This window comes from Meriones unguiculatus, chromosome 10 (genome assembly GCF_030254825.1).
Source record: "Meriones unguiculatus strain TT.TT164.6M chromosome 10, Bangor_MerUng_6.1, whole genome shotgun sequence".
Lineage (NCBI taxonomy): Eukaryota > Metazoa > Chordata > Mammalia > Rodentia > Muridae > Meriones > Meriones unguiculatus.
Window position 1 is genome coordinate 21,139,061 of NC_083358.1, and position 22,129 is coordinate 21,161,189.

At 46.3% G+C, this 22,129-nt stretch overlaps 1 protein-coding gene across 1 annotated transcript in view; it reads right to left on the reverse strand.

Annotated features, from left to right (window-relative positions):
* Positions 1 to 278: 278 nt before the first annotated feature.
* Cdh1 (cadherin 1) overlaps positions 279 to 22,129 on the reverse strand; it is a 66,517-nt gene continuing 44,666 nt past the window's right edge. The window contains exons 3-16 of the mRNA XM_021632484.2: positions 21,779 to 22,008; positions 14,587 to 14,730; positions 14,325 to 14,480; positions 12,766 to 12,910; positions 11,986 to 12,161; positions 11,596 to 11,724; positions 10,325 to 10,507; positions 8,761 to 9,005; positions 7,840 to 7,985; positions 6,452 to 6,676; positions 5,907 to 6,134; positions 4,916 to 5,046; positions 4,090 to 4,233; positions 279 to 2,270 (exon numbers count right to left, since the gene is read on the reverse strand). Coding sequence (XP_021488159.1) covers positions 2,061 to 2,270; positions 4,090 to 4,233; positions 4,916 to 5,046; positions 5,907 to 6,134; positions 6,452 to 6,676; positions 7,840 to 7,985; positions 8,761 to 9,005; positions 10,325 to 10,507; positions 11,596 to 11,724; positions 11,986 to 12,161; positions 12,766 to 12,910; positions 14,325 to 14,480; positions 14,587 to 14,730; positions 21,779 to 22,008 — 2,492 coding nt within the window. The 3' untranslated portion in view covers positions 279 to 2,060. The remainder of the gene's footprint in view (positions 2,271 to 4,089; positions 4,234 to 4,915; positions 5,047 to 5,906; positions 6,135 to 6,451; positions 6,677 to 7,839; positions 7,986 to 8,760; positions 9,006 to 10,324; positions 10,508 to 11,595; positions 11,725 to 11,985; positions 12,162 to 12,765; positions 12,911 to 14,324; positions 14,481 to 14,586; positions 14,731 to 21,778; positions 22,009 to 22,129) is intronic.

Sequence of the window (22,129 nt, forward strand, 5' to 3'; positions counted from 1 at the left end):
TGCCCTCCCCACCACACTCATGTGCATATACACACACAGTGGGGGGATTCCCTCTGTCCCACTGACCTTGGCACTGACTGGTCCCACCACACACCACGTGGATGGGTGCTCTGAGCACTGACCCTGTGAATGCATTTCCTCCCCAAGTAGAAAGTAGGAAAACATGGAGACATCATTTCAACCGGAAGTTCCCATTTCCAAGCTTTAACTGAGCTCTTCACCTTTTGTCTTTTTGTTTCTCTTGAAATTCTGGTAGAGTCAAATCAAATGAGCTTCACAACAGTTTAACAAAACTCTTTAATAAAATTTATAAAAATGCATCTTAGAGAACAGTTTCAATTGTTTACCTTTTCCACTCCCCACAAAATACAAAATTATCAGCACCCACACACATACACTCAAACTACATACAAGTGACACTCTACAGTGACTACATTAGACATTTATACTACAGAGAAATCAACAGTTCTTGTGGCTGAGTAGTCACTGTTTTCTTCCAAAATTAGCTGAGGACAGCACGTTCAATGAAATTCTTTCAGCGGTTATCAAAAAGCTGAGATTTGCATTTTAAATGAAAAGAAAAGACTCAAATCAAGGCCCTCACCACCTTTCTCCCATTAGAATGGTGTTTTCTTCTAGCTCCTATGAGAAAATGCACAATTTCTAATACCTCAGTTTTCTTTTCCTTTTCTTCTCCCCTGACCCCAAGAAACCCAAGATAGGATTTCTCTGTGTAGCCCTGGTTGTCCTGGAACTTGCTGTGTAGATCAGGCTGGCCTCGAACGCACAGAAATCTGCCTGCCTCTGCCCCCCAAGTGCTGGGATTCAAGGTGTGTGCCACCACACCTAGCATAGTCTCTTTGTGTACCTAGAACTGGACAGCTTGGACTCAAATCAGCCAGCATTTTCTGTAGCTACCATGAAGAGCAGGCAATAGAGGGGTGTTTCCTGGGCTTCAGGAATACAGGGACAAAGATTCCAGCCAGGAAACACTGAACACTGGTTGAGATGTTATTCTTCCAGACATTTTCTGGGACAGAGGCCAGGCCACCTGTGCAAGCATGCCATGAGTATGCTAACTGGCCAGGCTCGGCGTCACACTTGCTGCTGCTCCCCAGTCAGTTTCTCGTTCTCTCTCCTTAGGCTGCAGCATTCTAGGCACTAGTCTGAGACTCAGAGAACATTGTTCTTTTGTGTTGGTGTGAAAGAAACATAAGAGAGAAAAAAAAAAGCGGTGCCTGAAAACCTTCCTGAATGCTCAGGTCACAGAATCTCGTAGAAAGCCAAAGCAACATATCCCACTATGGCATTCACCCACGAAACAGCAACTCCGAACAAGGAATGCCCATTTCAAGTGAGTACTCTGGAGGTGAGGAAGGAAAACCAAGAAAGGTTCTTGAAGCCCACATTATCCAGTTCAGTTGTGCTCACACCAAGATACCTGTCCCTCACCCAGTCATTTCTGCATCATGAAATAGCACCTGGGCAGGGAAACAGAATGCAGGAGCACACATGGCTACTAGAATACAGAACACAAACATGATAATTGAGGGAAAGCACATAATTAAAAAATAGTGTCGGGCAAAGGACTGGGGGCTGTGTCTGGGGCAGGACACTTGCCTAGATCCGTAGCTCAAAAACAAAAAAACAAACCACTGTCTCTACACAGTAAAACAGAAGTAGGGCAGATCCCCTCCCCTGCCTCTTAAACATGAAGGAAAACGGCCACTGCGGGCCGACAGTTCTGATGCTCGAACTGTCATTTTAAAGTAATAAAGTTTGAACTGGGGCTCGAGCTCACTGTAGAGTCCCAGATTCACTGCTATCCATGGAAAGGGCTGCAGGGGTAGAGGGGTAGGGGGATGTAAAATTAAAAAAAAAAAAAAAAAATTCAAGAATAAGTGAAACCCTTCCCAACACCAGAAGGCTGGTAAGTTGAGTGGGCCCGCAAACTGCATGCATCTCAGATGAGTGTCTCTTCTACAGACCCAGGGAAGGAGCTGAACTGGCAACATTCTTCTGCATCTCCCAGGGCTCCGCCTGGAGGCCACTTTCCAGCCCTAGTCATCCTCTCCACCGCCGTACATGTCAGCCAGCTTCTTGAAGCGGTTGCCCCACTCGTTCAGATAGTCGTAGTCCTGGTCCTGATCCGACTCGGAGGAGTTCAGGGAGCTGAGGCTAGCAGCTTCGGAACCGCTCCCCTCATAGTCAAACACCAACAGAGAGTCGTAAGGGGGCGCCGTAGGGTCACTGTCGGCTGCCTTCAGGTTCTAAAGGAAAGGGTGTCATGTTTATTACTACGCATTTGAGGGAAGCAACACCCAAAACACGAAAAGGCAACCAGGGAGAAGTTACAGGCATACACATCAGCACAGAAGAACAAGCCATGGATGCTTTTCCTAAATCATTTTAAGTTGTTATATGTCAGGGAGAAGACAACTGCCTGTCAGGATGAGGTCCCCAGAAACTACAGTAAGGGTTGCATGCCACTGGTCAGGATGCAGAGAGGCTAAAAAGAGTGAGAGCAATCATACTGGTACATATAGATAACAGTTCAGCCAAAAAAATCCTCAAAGGATGGATGCCAACTATTATTTTTAAATGTTAATTCTGAGGGGTGAAGTCGGGGGATCAGAAATTTATTAAAAGTTTTTGCCTGCATGTGTGTCTACATGCCAGAAGAGGGCTCCAACTCTTATTATAGATGGTTGTGAGCCACCATGTAGTTGCTGGGAATCGAACTCAGGACTTATGGAAAAATAGCCTGTGCTCTTAACCTCTGAGCCATCTCTCCAGCCCCAGGTTCACATAGAGAGTACAAGGCACCCACATTTACATACTGCTTGAATACTTGGTCCCCATTAGAACTACGTGGAAGGATTAGGAGGTGTGTTACAGAGGACAGGCTTAAGCCCTCCCCCGCCCTCCACCTTGAGACAATTACTCAGAGCAGTCTGGCCTGGAACTCTGAGATCCACTTGCCTCTGAATGCTGGGATTAAAGGCGTGGACCACCAATGTCCAGCCTAGGCTTGAGGTTTTAAAAGACCAGTCATTCCCAGTTAGCTTGCTCTCTGTCTCTCTGCCTATTTCTCTCTGCCTCCTGCTTATGGATCAAAACGTGAGCTCTCAGTCCCAGCCATAGATGTCTGCCTGCTGCCATGACAGTCATGGACCCTAAACTTGTGGAGAACCAAATCAGAACTGAATACAGACTTTCTTCTATAAATTGCCTTGTTCATGGTGTCTGAGCACAGTAATAGAAATATAACTGACCCCAGGCAGTGGTGGCGCTCACCTTTGAGCCCAGAACTCAGGAGGATCATAAGTTCAAGGCCATAAGACACCAACATAATGGAACAGGCAGGTAGAAGAATTATATGTTATACCTACAACAGATTAGACTGCTGAGCCTTGTCTTCCATCAGAACAAACTACATCTCCTACTGTCTGCTTAAGCTTTTCCATTAGAGTTGACACATATTTCTGACACATACAATAATATATAGGTATGTTACATGATGGATGCTATTTTTATGGGCCTTGCGTAAACTGGGATACACTTTGTATGTGCCATGCACATCGTGTATTTGTGTTTACATATGTGTGCACATGTATATGTGAAAGCCCACGGTTGATATCAGCAGCACAAGTCTTCAACGTCTCTTCCCCTTATTTACTGAGACAGGGTTTTTCCACTGAACCTAGCTAGAGGTTGCTCATTCAGGATGGTCTAATCTGAACACTGAAAAATAGGAGCCCGCACACCCACCCAGCATTTATGTTGGTTGCTCAGAAGCTGCTTTTTACCTACTTCTTGAGCTGCCTTAGATGCCCAAGGATACTATCCCACAGAGCTATAATGAATGCAGGGAACTCATTCATGAAACCAAACTAAATTTACTTTGGAACTGTTTCTAGATCAGGTCAATCTCTCCAAGTAGATCTTGCTTGTGTCTTGGGGATCCAGACAGGCAGACCCTACCCCGTAGGGCAACACTCTGAAGGTTCTCCTCATTTGGAATGTTTTTCTCCCTGGTTGTAAGTTCAGAAACGCACTGTGCCTGCGCTCACAGCTTTGCCTACTTACTTCATCAATGAAGTTCCCGATTTCATCAGGATTGGCAGGACGGGGACGATACTGGGGCATACTCAGGAGGGTGGGTGCCACATCATTTCGAGTTACTTCAGGTCGGGCATCCAGGCCCCTGTGCAGCTGGCTCAAATCAAAGTCCTAGAGAGAAGAGCAGAAGCATGGCAAAAGTAAAAAAAGCAGCAGCTGCATACACAGGGCTGGGTTTGTTTCATGACATCACAGACTGTGCTAGAGGACAAAGCCAAAACTACCCTGCCTGGTGTTCATGAGCATGTGCCCAAACACATAGGAAATGACAGTTTCCAAACTTAGAGTATCCTAATTCAAACTAAAAGAAACGAGAGCCCTCGGGGATCCTATGATCCCAAACTATTGTGTCTTACTCCTTTCATAGGACTATTAGGTTATAGCTTGACAAACGCTCAGTCCCTTCCTCCCCACCACAGCTGACGTAAGTAGTCTCCTGTCTGTCAATAATGGGCTCTGTCAGGTGAGGGGATTCAGGCAACAAGACAGTAAGGGTGCTGCCTCCTGCAATCCACATGAGGCTACCTCACAGCACACCTAGACACAGGGCCTTTCAGCAAAACTCTGCCTGATTAGCTGAATCCTCACTGATGCAGATGGTCTGAGCCTCGATGCCATCAAAAACTGCTGCAGAGAACACAAAAGTGTCTGGGGAAGAAGACACCTGACTTCTTGTGTACCACTGAGTCATAGGGTTCTGTGCTCCATCAGCAGCACAGTGGAGGTGACTCACTCAAATAGCTTATCTGACACCCCTCAATCAGAGTTAAAGTTCTACAGCTTTAAAGCCCACCTGGTCCTCTTCTCCACCTCCTTCTTCGTCGTAGTAATACACGTTGTCCCGGGTGTCATCATCTGGGGGCAGCAGGGGCTCTTTGACCACGGTTCTCCTCCGTAGAAACAGTAGGAGCAGCAGGACCAGAACTGGAGACAGGGAAGACAGGGAAAGAGGGATGAGCCGCAGGCAAGGAAGACCGAAGGGTGGCAACGGCAGGCAGCTGGCAGGTGCGTAGCCACTTGAAGGAGGACTACCTTAGATCTAGCCTGGGCTACATAATAAGTTCCAGACCAGCCTGGACTACAGAGGAGACTCTCAAAAAACACAACAAAATAATAAACAAGTTGGATATCTGGTTCCTGGCACCACTTCTGCTTTAGATGTCTGATAGGAGAATCTTCCCAACTTTAGCCAAGTTTAATGAAACAAATCTAAAGAAATAAAAAGCTTTGATGGAGAGAAATGGCCAGATTCCCTCCATCATCTTCACTCTCCTTCATCTTTTCGGCCATTCTCATTGCTCACCCCACCGTCCACTTTCTCTGCCTCGCACGCATTTTTTGGGCTCACTGGGGCCCGGGGGACGTGAGCGGTAGTGATGTCGACAGCTTGCAGTTAGGTGGCCTTCAACTCCCTCTCTCATCTGCCCTCCAAGGTGGAATGGGGAGATGACGGTAGCAGCCAACCCGCACCGTGCTCATGAGGATGGCATGCCACGACCTTACTCCCACACACGTGGGCCTGCAAGCTCAGTATCACTTGGGGACTGGGTCAGCATGAAGCCTCTGGGGATCCTCACCAGGCATCCCGGGTCTGAGTTCCCACTTGACTGGGGGCACAGGTGACGTGCACGCACACAACCGTAGGAGGCACAGAAAGAAACAGAACAGAAGGATCCCGGGTCCCTCTCTGCCTCGTCACCAGCTCATTCTGTACCCTAACAACAAGCTCTTCCTTGAAATGGCCCTTCTCAGTTCTCGAGGCTGCACCTGCCGGCGGCACTCACTCAGCAGAGCCAGGATCCCGCCGAGGATCCCCAGGATGGCAGGCACTTGCAACCCAGCTTCCACGTATCCCGACTTCATGCAGTTGTGGACAGCCCCCTCGCAGTCGCACACGAGCACGTCCAGCGTGGTCACCTGGTCCTTGTTCTGGTTATCCATGAGCTTGAGATTGATTTTGTACTCGCCAAACCCTAAGGGCTTTTTCGGCTTTAGAATGAGAGACTCTTGTCCTGGGAAACGGGAAACAGAGAAATGGTGAGAGTGGGGGAAGGGAAAGAACAGAAAGCTCCCTAGATGGAAATGCGTAGGGAAGTGGATACACCCTACACCCAGGGCCAGGTGAAGGAACCGCTCGGGGTTCTCATTACCCTGCAGTATGTCTTAGAGGGAAAGGCGCATGCATGAAATGTAGAGGGAACTAGGGCCAAATATAAGGCCCTATAGATAAGGGGGGGTCCGCCTGGAGCTGGAAGGGAGGGAAATCCTCAAGTGGGAGGCGGAAGCGGGACAGGCAGAGCCTCTCTGAACACGGAGCTAGACTTCACACCTGGGTCGTTGTACTCGATGGTCCAGTTGACACTGGCCCCGTGGGTGAGTTCAGCAGTGAAAGGGGACGTGTTGGGGGGAAGGTCCGGGTCGATGATGTTGATGACATGGGGCTGTGGGTTCCTCTGGCAGAACTGCATGCTTCGAGGTTCTGGGATGGGAGCATTGTCATTGACGTCAGACAGGATCAGGACAAGAGTCCCTGTGCCGGTGGCAATCGGCGAGCCTAAGAGAAAACAGAAAGGCTGTCACAGTTAAGCGATACCATCACCTTCTGAAAGGTCGGATTTTGACTTAGCCTGTCAGGGACCCTGTGTCCCCGCTTTCTGACAAGGCTATGGCACAGCTTGTGTACAATGTCTTGGAATATTCTTCATATCAGAGGCAGCTTTCTTCTTTGCTAGTGTAACACTACTCATCCATTTAAGTTTTAGGGTTCATTGCTTTTGAGACAAAGTGTCACTATGTAGCCTTTGGAATTATAATCCTCCTGCCTCAGCCTCCTATATAAATCTGGCTCCAGCAGATCTTTTAACAAGAAAAAGCCAAGTGTGGTAGCACTCATTTGGAATCTTAGAACCTCACAGGATGTGGCAAGGAAGGGATACCTCAAATTTGAGGCCTTCTGGGATACATGGTATGTTCATATAGTGAAACCATTTCTCAAAAAAAAAAAAAAAAAAAAAGGTGGTCAATTCTCATTTGCTGAAGAGATGGCTGAGTGAATAAGAATGCTTGTTAGTCTTACAGAAGACCTGGGTTCAGTTTTCAGCACCCACAGTAGCTCAGAATTGTCTGTGACTCAAGTTCCAAGGGATCTTCTGACTTCTATGAACAGCAAGAACAAATGTAGTAAACAGACATAGAGGCAGGCAAAATACTCATACATATAAAATTTAAAATAAGGGGCTGGAGGGATGGCTCAGTGGTTAAGAGCACTGGCTGCTCTTCCACAGGTCCTAAGTTCAATTCCCAGCAACCACATGGTGGCTCACAACCATCTATAATGAGATCTGGTGCCTCTTCTGGTGTGCAGGTGTACCTGTAAGCAGAACACTATATACATAATAAATCTTAGAAACAAAGGAAGGAAGGAAAAGAAAAAATTGAAGGTTAAAATAATAATAATAAGTTCACAGCCACGGATCTGGGATACAAACCCAAGTTCCCATAGAAGGAGTGAATTTCAAGTGCAGAGATGGACAAGAACAAAGGAAAACTCTACTTGATCTAAATTTTGGAATCGTGTTACCAACTATTCTTTTACGGATAAAGGAAAAGGCGTGAAATTGTGACTCCAAAAAAGAAAGGCCAAGGCAAAGGGGGCAAGCAAGCCGGAGAGTGATGGGGCCCAGGCCACAATGCAGATGGGGCCACTAAATTCCATACCATCATCGGTGGCAATGATGAGAGCTGTGTACGTGCTGTTCTTCACATGCTCGGTGTCTTCTCTGTCCATCTCAGCCCGAGTGGAAATGACACCAGTCTCTGGGTTAATCTCCAGCCAGTTGGCAGTATCCCTCCAAATCCGATACCTGAGGACACAAGCTCACCTTAGAGTAGGAACAGCAAGCAGGATGGAACTGAAGGTCACGGGTCCTCGTCACTTGTCACATGGTTACTGCTTTCAAGATATATGTTTCTATTATTTATGTATGTGTGTGCCTGGATATATGTGTGTGTGTCACATGGTGCAAGAGGTCAGAAGAGGCATCAACTCCCGGGGTTACATCTGTTACTGGAGTTACAGGTGTTGTGAGCCTCCAGTGTTGAGAACTGAGCTCTGGTCCTCTAGTAAAAAATGTGGTGGGTTAGGGATGGGGTGTGGGGTGCATCTCAGTGGGGAAAGGTGCTTACTGCAAAGCCTAGGATCTACATGGCAGAAGAACCGACTCCCATTGGCTGCCCACATAATGGCAATTCCTCAGTGAAACTGCAGCCATCTTTGCTTCACAACCTATGCAAAGTTCCCACAAACCTGTCATGGACACATTACCTCAGAATGTATTATCATTACATGACAAATGATTGCATTTATAGTTACATAAATTATATGTTTAAAAAAAAACAATAAAGCAGTTGGGCATGGTGGCACATGCCTTTAGTCCCAGTACTAAGGAGGTAGAAGCAGAAGGATCTCTGAGTTCCAGGCCAAGCTTGGTTTACAAGGCAAGTTCCAGGACAGTGAGGACTACATAGAGAGACCCTGTCTCAAAACAAAACAAAACAAAACAAGCAAAAAAACAAAACAAAGTATAAATACATACCAATTCCCATTCAATACTCGCCATTGAAAATGCTCCTACTTACGTAATCTTCTGCTCCATGAATGTGTCGGGCTCTCGGGCGGTATAAGATGTGATTTCCAGACCCACACCAAAGTCCTCAGGCACTTCCACTACCTTCTCAGGAGGCACAAAGATGGGGGCTTCATTCACATCTATCACCTCCACAGTGACCGTGGCCGTGGAAGGGGCAAGAGATCCCTCAAAGGGGTCCACATTCACCACTGTCACATATAGAATGTACTGCTGCTTGGCTTCAAAGTCCAGGCCCTAGAGAACAGGAGAAAAAAAAAGTTAAAATATCAGGGATTGGGTGTGTGACTCAGTGGTGACTCATTTGTCCAGCATGCTCAAGGCCCTGAAGTCAATTACCATTGCCATAGAACAAATAAAATGCTTAGGGAAGGGGAGGAGCTGGAAGATGGCTCAGCAGTTAAGAGCACTGACTACTCTTCCAGGACCCAAGATCAATTCCCAGCACTCACATGGCAGCTCACACCTGTCTGTAATTCCAGTCCCAGTGCTTCTGACACCCTCACATAGACATACATGCATGCAAAACACCAATGTACATAAAATAATAAATTATTTAAAAAAATGTTTAGTCAAGAGAATTTAATTTCAGCTACAACTTTTTGTTGTTCTTTTTGTTTTGTTTTTCAAGACAGGGTTTCTCTGTGTAGCCCTGGGGCTCCTGGAACTCGATCCGTAGACCAGGCTGCCCTCAATCTGTTAGGAGGCTCTGCCTCCTAAGTGCCGGGAATAAGGTTTGTGCCAACCCCAGCTGCTCAGCTACCATTATGATTGACAGTACTTCTCAAACACGGTTGCTCATTTGCTGAAGAGGACATTAATGCTCTAAAGACCCTCTTGGCACCTATTAACTTTTGCTAAATTCAACTAGTAAGTCATCCCCACTTTCAGTTTAGACATGTTTCTGGGCATTTTCCAAAGATTTACCAGCAGTTGTGACCTGCCATGTAGACACTGGTTACTAAACCCAGGTCCTTTGCTGACCAACAAGTGCTCTTAACCATTGAGCCATTGTTTTTCTAGCCCAGTGGTTCTCACCCTTCCTAAGGCCATGACCCTTTAATACAGTTCCTCGCGTAGTGGTGAAAATTACTTTTGTTGTTACTTCATAATTGTAAATTTGCTACTGTTATGAATCACAATGTAAATATCTGTGTTTTCCAAGGGTCTTAGGTCCCCTCAAAAGGGGTCAGGACCCAAGGTTGAGAGCTGCTGCCTACCCCCAGGCTTTAGGACATTTTTCAAAAGAGCCACCCTTGGGGATGGAAAGATGGCTCAGAGGTTAAGAACACTGGCTGCTCTTCCAGAGGTCCTGAGGTTCAATTCCCTGTAACCACATGGTGGCTCATAACCATCTACAATGAGATCTGGTGCAGAAAGAACATTATACACATAAATTGGGGGGGGGCATACTTGCCTAACAAGACAGCCAAGAGAGTTTCTCCAAGCTCTGTGAGTATCACCCTCAGACTCCCTACCTTTCTCCCCAGTCCCTGTCTCTATGGGATAAAGGAGGTCCAGCTACTGACACATCATTCACCAAGCACCATACAAACCTTGGCTGTTTTCAGAATGCCATCGTTGGTCATGGGGTCTGTGGTGATAACAAACTGTTGTTCGGGATCATTGACTATGGTGTACACGGCCTCCCATGCTGGAGTGTGGGGGGCATCGTTGTCGGTCACTTTGAGTGTGGTGATATAGGCATTGGCCTCATTCTCGGGCACTTGACCCACATACTGCAGAGCAAAGGACAAACCGGGTCATTAGTGACAAGACGATAGTGAGCATGGAGCCAGGACCCAAGCCTGGAGAACATAGGTAGGACAAGTAAGGTCAAGACAAGTGCATGAGTCTCCAAGACTGGAGGTAACTATCCTAGGAGTAGGCCTTCATAAACACCTGAAGTAGTTTGCCAAGGCCCTGGCTACAAGAACCATTGCTGGCCCCATTGTCTGCTGACTGTGATCCTAAGACACGTGTGCTATTTGCCCCAACTCCTATCTACTCTCTAATTTCTATTAGCAACCAGTGAAAAAGATAAATGATGAAGGAACAATTATCCCTGGGCCTTTTGTGACCTAAGAGGAAAATAAATCAGGTCAATCCTATGTTGTTGAATCTACACTACTCAGGCCTCTGCTAACTAACCACTAAATCAACTTCTAACTGACTCAGTAAAGTACAACATTCTCTTCCAAAACTAAAAAGCTGAGCACGGCATTACATATCTGCCTGCCAAACTGGGCAATACAATTTTAATTTAATTGAAAGTGTGTGTGTGTGTGTATGTGTGTCTCAGTAATTCTTACAAAGCGGGGTATGGCATCTTACAGCTATAAACCAGCATTTAGAAGATATATTGAGTTGGAGGCCAGGCTGGGTCACATAATAAGATCTGGCTCAAACCATCCCTCCCCCCCCCGCAAATAATAATTCCTATAAATGGTAAATTCCACAAGAATAGAAAACTTGTCAGCTTTGTGTTGACACATCCCCAGTGTGTAAAACAGGGTGGAAGGTAAACTCAGAAAATGTGATGAATAAGTGAGACCCACAAAGGCTATCTATAAAGAGGCAGAATTAAGGACATGAATTCTTCAGGGGCTTTTGGCAATACACAGCCCTGTGCCAAGGGACCCCAGGCCAAGGATGAAAGAAAGATCTCAAAGGCAGTAGCTACTCCAGGACAGTGGTTTTCTAAGCTGAGAGTTCACATTCACTAACCCGGGAAAGAGGTTTCAAAGGGTTCACCCATGCACAGAGGCAAAACTTGGCTTGCAAACAATAAAGAACCTTTCATGGAACTAAGAAGCCGCAGAATTACCATGGTTGGGTTGAAGATGGGAGCGTTGTCGTTAATATCCAGGACGGTGATCACAGCTTTTGCTGTTGTGCTCAAGCCTTCACCTTGAAGGTCAGCAGCTTGAACCACCAGAGTATATGTAGGATAACTCTGCAGGCATCAAACACATGGCATCAGCGCCCGCTCCAGAGCCACCCCAAGCCCAGTGCAGCCCCCTGCATACAGGTACGGAACTATTTGACCATGTGCCGCCCAGGCTGCCCGCCTCCAGACACAGAGCTTCCGGGCAGGAATTGAGATGCCGAGCTGAGCCACTCACACTGACTGACTACGAGAGGGCCGCACTGTCTGTGGGATTCAGTGTGCATTTGCCTTCCACTCCCACTGCCATCCTCCTGAGCCCTGCCCTACCTCTCGGTCCAGCCCAGAGGTGAGCACACTGATGACCCCTGTGTCCCTGTTGACGGTGAACATGTTTTTGTGCGGCAGCTCCGGATCTTGGCTAAGGATGGTGTAGGCGATGGCGGCATTGTAGGTGTTCACGTCGTCATCCGCGTCAGTGGCGGAGACCTGCATCACGGAGGTTCCTGGAAGTGTCGAAGGAGAGAAGATGTAAACAGGTTGCAATCACTACATTGGGATCCGCTCATGACTACTCTAGGACAACCCTAGTCTAGGAGATAACCACACTTTATCACAGTTTTTATTTCTAAAATTCTCATCAAACTGCCAGGGAAGGGAGCACCAAAGCTGTGTTCAGTCTATAATTCAGGTGTGGTGTGAGGAAGAAAGACAGTGTTGGGCCTTCTCTTTTCCTTCTACTAGTTCTTATTTTATTTCTTTTAATATTTTTATTTTTAATAATTATCGTCATTACTGTGGTTTTTATTATTAACAACAACATATGCAGGTGCCCATAAAGGCCAGAAGGGTGCATCCGTCCCCTGGAACTAGAGTTGCATGCACGCCCCGCCCTAGGGAAATTGTTCTTCTTATTGTTTCTATTTCTACATGTTTCTGTAGGCAGAATGCTGTATCTGCTCCCCCGCACTTCCACCTCATCCCGCACAGTGGCTTCCAAAGCACATGCCTGAACTTCAGTGACCTGACCCCCAAGTTCTAATGCCGTACTTCGAGGTCCAAAGAACCCAAGTGCCTTTCTGGATACTCAGTTCCTTGAGACTGATTTACCTGGAACAGCACCTTCGTCGACAGATCCCTCAAAGACCTCCTGGATGAACTCCGGCCTGTTGTCGTTCTGATCCGTCACTGTGATCACAATCTCCATGGGGTCCTCCACTGCTTCCCCATTTGATGACACAGCATGAGAATAGAGCTGCAAGAGAGCCAAGTGAGGGCTGCTTACACCCTGACTGGGAAGAAGAGCCAGGAGAGGGAGTCTGGCTAGAGTGTGAGAATTTCCTGCACCATGCGTTGCTGCTTAATGAACTCACAGCGAGTTAAGTCTCAAGGCTAGCGAGCACGCCACCCATTGTATGAGTCTGTACTGCGTACGCTTGTAGAGAATCTGGACACCTGAAACTCCAGCTCCAGAGGCTCTTGGATAACTGCCCGAAAGCATGTATGATTACACACACACAGGTGCGTACATACACAGATATACATGAGATGTCAGCTTGGCTGGAGAGATAGTTCAGTGTTGAGAGCACTGGTTGAGCTGTACAGCAGTGTACACACAGACTCACGTCAGCGGGGGTAATTTTTCTCCAGACGTCAGTCTAATGTTCCTCTGAGCTTTTTCTACATACAGCATCTACAGCTTAGCTCCCTCTTCCCTCAGATCACATTGGAACCAGATCCCAGAAGTAGCATTTGCTCTCTGTCATCATCATCTGAACACATTTTGTCTAGGTAATAAACTTGTCACCAGCCTCAAGAACAAGTTGACACCTTCTAAAAAGAGATTTACTGCTTTCATTTTACATGCACTGCTGTTTTGTCTGCATTTATGCCTGTGTGAGGGTGTCAGATCACTTGGAACTGGAGTTACAGACAGTTGTGAGCGGCCATGTGAGCGCTGCGAACTGAACCAGGGTCCTCTGGAAGAGGCCGAGCCATCTCTCCAACAATCCCCCTCTTTTAACATGTATAATGTTTTGCCTGCAGGTATGTATGTGTAACATATGGGAACATGGAACCCATAGAGGCACTGGATCCCCTGGAACTGGGGTTACAGATGGTTAAAAGCTGTCACATAGGTGTGGAGACTCAAACCCAGGTCTTCTACAAGAGAATCAGTGCTCTTAACCACTAAGCCATCTCTCCAGCCAAGCTGGCATCTTTTAATTTATGCATATCTGTGTATGTATATGTCTCTCTGTGTGTGTGTATTCACATGTACTTTCATGCAGTTATCCATGGAGGTTATCAGAACCTCTGGAGCTGGAGTTTCAGGTGGTTGTGAGTTACCTGATGCGAGGCTGGGAACTGAACTCCAGATTCCCCACAAGTGCAACAAGTGCTCTAAACCACTGAGCCATCTCTCCAGGCCTACTCTGACCACATTATCTATGCTCATGTAGGATGTAAAGAATCCCCACTTTTGTCCTGTAAGGAACAACAGCAACAAGAACTAACCATCCCAAATCATTCTCTTGTCTTCACTTTATCAACACACCCAGAGGTAACTTAAGCTAATGTCCAAGGCATCCGATCTGGGCATAAAACACAGGTCAGCTTCAAATTTCACAATTGTTACCCAATTGTCAACAAGTATCTAAGAAACTCACGATGTACTTGGGAATATCTTCTCTATCCAGAGGCTGTGTCACTTTCAGCCAGCCTGTTTCCCTCTCAATGATAAACACACCCACAGGGGGTCTGTCCGCTCCTTGGCCTGTGATGCTGTAGAAAACCTTCGTTTCTTTGTCCCTGTTGGATTTGATCTGAACACAAAACAGAAACAAAAGAGAATTGGCAGGGAAAGATCTTGACGTTGAGTCTTTTCATCTTCTTCTCTCTCAGCCCCTCTCTACCACCTTCCTTCCCCACCTGAACCAGATCTTTAGGGAACGGGCCCTTTTCATTCTCTGGGCAACTGATGGGAGGGATGACCCAGTCTCGTTTCTGTCTTCTGGGACCCTGGTGAGACTTGGGAAACACGAGCATTTCTGGCTGGGGTCCAGGGAAAGGGTCCTAAAAGGAAAGAAGATTCACAAAATGAGGTGATCCGGAAGACATATGAGTGTAACAGTTCAGTCTATCCCCTCTTCTAAAGGCCGTCTACATTCTAATTTGATGACTCATTCTCAATGGGAAATTACATGTTCCAGGGACAGCTAAAACATAAGCCAAGAACACCTGACAGTGCTATTGTCTGGACGCTGACTGCCCACCCTGTCCTGTGCTTAAGAGCTTGCTTCCTAATGCCTAATGGCAGTCTTCAGACCACAGAAGGAGTGTCCTTGAAGAATACTGTGCGACCCCAGTCTCATCTTTGCTTTTTGTAGCATAGGACAAGTGGCTTACTCTCCTATGTTCCTGCTCTGATGTGCCGGAGGACAAAATAACAGTGTCATTTGGTCTTGAGCCTCCAGAACCAAAAACACAAAATATTTTCTTTTCTTTCTTTCATTTTTTGGTTTTCCGAGACAGGGTTTTTCTGTAGCTTTGGCTGTCCTCGACTCACTTTTGTAGACCAGGCTGGCCTCAAACTCACAGAGATCCACCTGCCTCTGCCTTCCAAGTGCTGGGATTAAAGGTATGCGCCACCACTGCCCAGCTAAACCTATTCTTTTTAAGTTAATTGCCTCATGAATTTTGTTACAGCTGTCAGAACACAGCCATATAATAAATACTATACTCTATTTATTTATTTATTCACTCATTCATTTAGTCATTCATTCATTCATTCATTCAGTCAGTCAGTCAGTCTGGTTTTCTGGACAGGACTTTTCTATGTATCCCTGCTGTCCTGGAACTTGCAGACCAGGCTGTCCTTGAACTCAGAGACCAGCCAGCCTCTGCCTCCTGTGTGCTGGGATTAAAGTCATAAGCCATCACCACTGGGCTGGTCTCTTTAAACTCTTAATGTCCAGAATCATCTGTGCATAAACATTTGTGGGTTTGAACACTTGACAATTGTATTTAAAAGTTATTTCAAACTTATACAGTACATGTCCTTTAGGCAAAATTATACTCGGGTAATGTCAGAGGTGATTCTGTAACTAGATATTTGGGAGTTCTGGACTTCTTTTGTTTTCATAGGGATACAGTTCCCCATGGTAGACTTATCAATCAGCAAGTTTGGGAAACTGCTATTAAGAACTACTTTGAGATCGATACAAATGTGTTTATCTTATTGCAATCTATCTATAAGGGTTGCATTTGTTTTAACAGAGGCTGTTGGGACGGGAACGACAAATAACCTAGAGACTTGTATCGAACATATGCAATAAAGATAAGTTCATGCACACTCAGGGAAATAAGAGCTGGAGATGAAAGGAAAATACCTCCTAAACTGTTTAAGTGTTCAGAATGCTTTGTGGTAGTGAAGTTTCTAGAGATTTCATCCTCACCCTGCACGGGAAGACATTCACCAACACAGACCACAGGCAGCCAAGTTCTGGTCAAGCCTATTTCCTGTCTGTTTGTTGTTTGGTTTGGACATTTTTAGGAACAATCTCATGAGGCCCAGTCTGGATTCAAATTGTGCAGTCTTCAAAGGTCTCGTACTTCAGCTCCTTCTGCCTCCGCCTATCAAAGATGACAGGCACGCGCCGCCTACTTATGTGATAATGGGGAACAGACACCAGGGCCTCGTGCGTGCTAGGCAAGAACTCTACCAACCGAGCTGCATTTTCAGGCCTCCTGGGTTGTTGGCTTGTTTGTTCCAAAGATTCAAAACATGAAAGACAGACGCAAAATGTGACCAGAGGTATTCTTGGACCCAATCCCACACAGCTGCCACCCCCGCCCCCTGACACACTCTATCCTTGTCATCCCTACACCTACCACCCACAGGAGAAAGCCAGCATGGGCCAAGGGCTGGCTCTGGGACTGGCTACCTGGCTTTCAGTTCTCAGTATAGTGCCCCCTGTCTCCAGAGGAAATAAGGTAACTTCTGTGTGAACTGTCCCAAATGTCTAAAGTGGAGATTTGCTTTGTTTTGTTTGGTTGAGACAGGTTCTCACCGAGTAGCCCTGGCTGGCCTGAAACTCAAACCAGATTGGCCTCTTACTCATAGAAATCCACCTGCCTCTACTTTCCAAGTGTTGGGATTAAAGGCAGCTACAATTGAGATTATGATATTGGTGCCAATGTCCTAGAGAGCTTGGAAGGACTCCATAATACTTGTTTGCACAGGAAGTATCTAGATTAGTGCCTGAAACACAGCAAGTATTCAGTAAATGAAGAAGATGACTATGACTGGAAAATGATGCTGACCTAATATCAGGGGGGAATTTAACCACAGTGCAGGAAGAACACAAGAAGCTATCTATCAACAGTGCACCCTAAGTCTTCAGATGGCCATCTGACACAGCCACAGTGAACACGGGTAAATGAACACACACCCATCATATTGAAAAGGAAGGCAAAGGTCCCCGCTTACCAAGACGCAGGCTATTTAAAGAGACAGGTAATAAATGATGAGTATGGTAACATGAACTTCCACGTGTGTGGGGGGGGCAAAAGGAATTGCGCCTGAACCCCCTGAACGTGGCACTCCCTCAGAAAGCCAAACAAAGAGAAAGAACTAGAAAGTCAGATTTGTATGTGTGTGCACGTCCCGGTTATCACAGCCGGTGCGGGGCGAAGAGAGGACAACCTCAGTCTCTCGGTTGGTTGTCCCTGTGCACACCAGGCTAGCTAGCCCGTGAGTTCCATCCTCTTGGATCTATAGACCCACATTCCTTTACCCAGCATTATGTGCGTTTCGGGAATTCACACGTATGTCCTCATGCCTACGTAGCAAGTGTGGCATCTTCCATGACACACACAAAAACATGGTCTTGTGCTGTGTGGTTGAGGCTCACCTAGGACTCATAACCCTCCTGCCTCGGCTTAGAATTACAAGTCTGTGTCACCATTTTAAGACGTTCTTCCATTTTCTCCCTGTTTTTGCTTTGTTTTGTTTTGGTTGGCTGGGTTTTGTTGTTGTTGTTGTTTGAGACAGGGTTTCTCTGTATAGCTCTGGCTGTCCTAGAACTCATTCTGTAGACCAGGCTGGCCTCGAACTCAGAGATCCACTTGCCTCCCAAGTGCTGGGATTAAAGGTGTGTGTCACCGCTACCTGGCTTGGTTCTTTTTTTTTTAATTTATTATGTCTACAGTGTTCTGCCTGCATGTGTGCCTGCATACCAGAAGAGGACACCAGATCTCATTGTAGGTGGTTGTGAGCCACCATGTGGTTGCTGGGAATGAACTCAGGACTATCCACATCTAGCTGTTAAGTATAGCTTTTTAACCAAACCAAACCAAACCAAACCAAAACAAAAAGATGTTGTTAGTGCATTATGTATATAGAGGCCAGAGGTCAATGTTAATGTCTTTGCAGTCCTGGCTGGCCTAGAACTCATCCACCTGCCTCTGTCTTGGAAGAGCAGCCAGTGCTCTTAACCTCTGAGCCATCTCTCCAGCCCATGGCTTGGTTCTTTTGTTTTGAGACAGGGTCTTATAATATAGTCTTGTCTGACCTTAAAGTCACAGCAATCCTTCTGACTCAGACTCCCAAGTGTTGGAGTTACCCTTACACCCAGATTGTTCCTTTCTTATTAAATTCAAAATTTAGAGGCTGGAGAGATGGCTCAGCAGTTAAGAGCATGTGCTGCTCCTGTAAGAAACTAGGTTCAATTTCCAGCACCCACGGGGAAACTTAAAACCATTTGTAACTTCAGTTCCAGGGGATTCCATTTCCTATTCCAGCATCCAGATACCAGGCACACCTGTGGTACATAGATATACATTCAGACCAAACAACCACACACATATAATAAAAATAAATCTTTAAAGGAATTTTTAAAAATTCTCTTTTTCTCTAACATATACCAAAAAATTTTGTGCCCAGAAATATACAGAACTAAAAAATATGTATCTGGAAGCTGGAGAAACAATTGCCTAGATTCAAGTAAGTCTTAGCACAAAATAAATAAATAAATAAATAAAGCAAGCCTGGGGGCTGGAAAGACAGCTCAGTGAATACAGTGCTTGCTATGCAGACATGAGCACAGCAGTACACATCTGTAATCCCAGAACCGGATTGGGAAGGCAGTGACAGGAAGATCCCTGAGGCTTACCACCAGCCAGTCTAGATGGATCAGCAAAGCCCAGATTCCATGAGAGAGCCAGTCTCAAAAACTAAGGTGAACACTGGGCATGAGAGCAGATACCTTTAATCCCAGGATTTAGGAGACAGAGGCAGGTGGATGCCAGGACTGCAAAGACATTAACATTGACCTCTGGCCTCTATATACATAATGCACTAACAACATCTTTTTGTTTTGTTTTGGTTTGGTTTGGTTAAAAAGCTACACTTAACAGCTAGATGTGGCTAACATAAGTAGGAGCAGTACTTGGGAATTCCATAAAATTTCATAAAAGGTACAGAAAATCAGCATCTTTCTCCTCCATATCACTTACAATTAAGAAGGGATGCCAGGCATTGTGTTGAACACAGCCCTTTAATCCCAACATTTGGGAGGCAGAGGCAGACAGAACTCTGAGTTCAAAGATAGTGTGGTCTGTAGAGCAGGTTCCACACCAGCCAGAGTTACACAACTCCGTGTCCCCTACTTCTCCATCCCCAACAAAGATGGCCTTCCAGTGCCTGCTGGACCATGAGGTGCCCCACCCAGAAGAATGAAGCCATGTGTGGTCCTCGTGGTGCACATGTGTAACCCCAACACTTGAAAGGCTAAAGCAGGAGAATCAGGAGTTCAAGCCCACCCTAGGCTATATGATAATATCCTGCCTATAAAATAGTATATGAAATATGAAACAAAGCCAGGACTACGCAGAGAAACCCTGTCTCGAAAAAAAGCAAAAAAAAAAAAAAAAAAAAAAAGTTCCATAGTCAACTGCCTGATGGTGCTTACTGTGCTGAACTTGCAAGGGTGAGTGGCCAGCCAGCTGGGGCCTGAGTCTCAGGAAGCCCTGGCTAATGTAATTGAACTAAGTTCTTCTCTAATTGCATCAGAGAGCAAACCTAGATGGGGGGTTATTAAATTCCATGAATCTCAAGAGTCTTCAGAGAACAGAGCAGGAGTCGACTTTAAAGTCGTTGGCACTCAATGGTACAATCCTCACCTCTGAGGCAGAAGCAAGGTGCAGCTAGAGTGTCCCCTGGAGAAACACAATAGAAACTGCCAGGAGAGCATTTTCAAGATGGGCAAAGGCATTTGGCTTTTTGGTACCACCTCCAGGGGCAGTCATGACCGGAACCTGGATATCACAGTCAGTGTATCGGCCTCTACATGGTTTACCAGTTGTCCGGCTGAGCCAGGCCTAACAGCAGGCACTGTAAATACCATGGGCAAAGAGCCAATGCAAGTGACGGTGGAGAGAATGTTTAAAACAAACAGTGTTTATTATTTATGCACATGTCTGCATGAATTTATGTGCACCGTGTGCATGCAAGCACCCATAGCGGTCAGAAGAGGAGTTGCAACTGGAGGTACAGGGTGTTCTGGAGTGCCTGCCTGATGTGTGTTAGGATCCAAACCTACGTCCTCTGCAACAGCAGTAAACATCCTTATCTGCTGAGCCGTCTCTCCAGCTCTAAAAAGGGGCGAAGACTTCCTACCGGTCTCCCCGCGCCTGGGGAAGACACCCAGCACCTCACCGTATTCCTTCTGCCCGCGGGAAGGCAATGAGAAGAGATGGCAATGATGAGAGGCTAACCTACTCAGGCCTCCCTCCACGGCTCGGGTTCACGTCCGAGATCAACCAAGTACGGATAGAAATGATTTTCAAAGCCAAGAGTGATGGCGCACACCTAAATCCCACAAGGAGGAGGCAAAGGCCTGAGGACTGGGATTTTAAGGTCATCCTGGGCATCTTTCAAATAAAACAAAAGAAGCGAGGCGGACAGAAAAAGGATTTTTAAAAGATTTTTTTAAGGTATCAAGAGCTGGAGATAGAGCTTGCTTGGCAGAATACTTGTCTAACATGCATGAAGCCCTGTATTTAATCCTAGAGCCTCACAAACCCAGGTGATAGCACAGGGTTGTGATCCTATCACTTGGGAGATGAAAGACTAGAAGTGATCTGCTTTACAGTGAGTTTGAGGCTATGATGGACTATAAGAGAACCTGTCGAAGACGAGGAAGAGGAGGAGGAGGAAAAGACGAAGAACAAGAGGAAGAAAGAGAAGCCTCTATCAAGCATGTGAGTGCACACCTGCAACCCCAGACCTCAAGAGGTCAAGGCTGGAGGCCTATAGGTTTGAAGTCAACCTGGGCTGTTTTACAGCAAGACCCTGCCTCAGAAAACAAAACAAAACCCAAAATAACTATAAAAATATTCTGTCTGTGCAGAACATAAGCGATTTATGCCACCGTTAGCTCTCCATAATAAGAGTGTAACAAGCGTCGTACTGAGTATTAGGATTAGGCATTATCTTATGTAGATGTGTGCTGACAGGAAGACATGCTGGCTTTATGCAAATATCTACACACTTTTATAAAGGGGATCTATATAAGGGATTTGAGCATCCAGATTTTGACATTCATGAAGGAAGAGCGGGCTCCTTGAAAATACCAAGTGTACAGTACGTTTTAAGTATTTCCTGTGTGTAAATTCGCTCAGCCTACACAGGTGAAACAAGTCCTCTGGGATTACTAGGTTAGAGAAAGAGCAATTGTGGGCTGAGGCTTGCAGGCAGGGCTGGTGTCTCCCTCCGTACTGTACACTACCAGATCCTCATAACCCGACAGCAACCCCCAAACCCAAGAGGAGTGAGTTCAGGTAGAAAGACTCAACCGGGAAGAGTTTTTGCCACCCACACCCACACCCCAAGAGCCGTGCGTTTCTGAAGGTAGTTTTGGCTGTCGTAACTGATTAAGTGTTCCTGCCGTCAGGAAGGCTACTTAGCATTCCAGAGTCTTCCCGTGAAATTATCTTGCCCAACAAGTCCCCAGTGCCGAGGATAGGGGATCCAGGATTAGATAGAACCCTGATCAACACACACACACACACACACACACACACACACACACACACACACACAAGAAATAACCCAACGTACGTGGTGGTGGTGCCGGTGCTGGTGCTGGTGGTGCCCCGTGGACACCAGCGTCACCTTGGTGGAAAGCATCCTGTGAGTAGCGTCCCAGGCATGGACAAGAAAACTGGTCCCCGGTTTATGAAGCATTAGAGGCCGCTTGACCATGACGACACCGTCTGAAGCCACTTTGAATCGGGAGTCTTCAGAAAAGTAGGCTGTCCTCGGCTGACCAGTGCACGCTTTGAATATCACTGCAGGACAGAGGTCACAGCCATTAGGATACTGGACAGGTCACAGACTGGACATCACTTCTCTAGGAAGTGAACTTGACACACCCACCCAATCATGCAAAATACACACCAGCTCAACAAC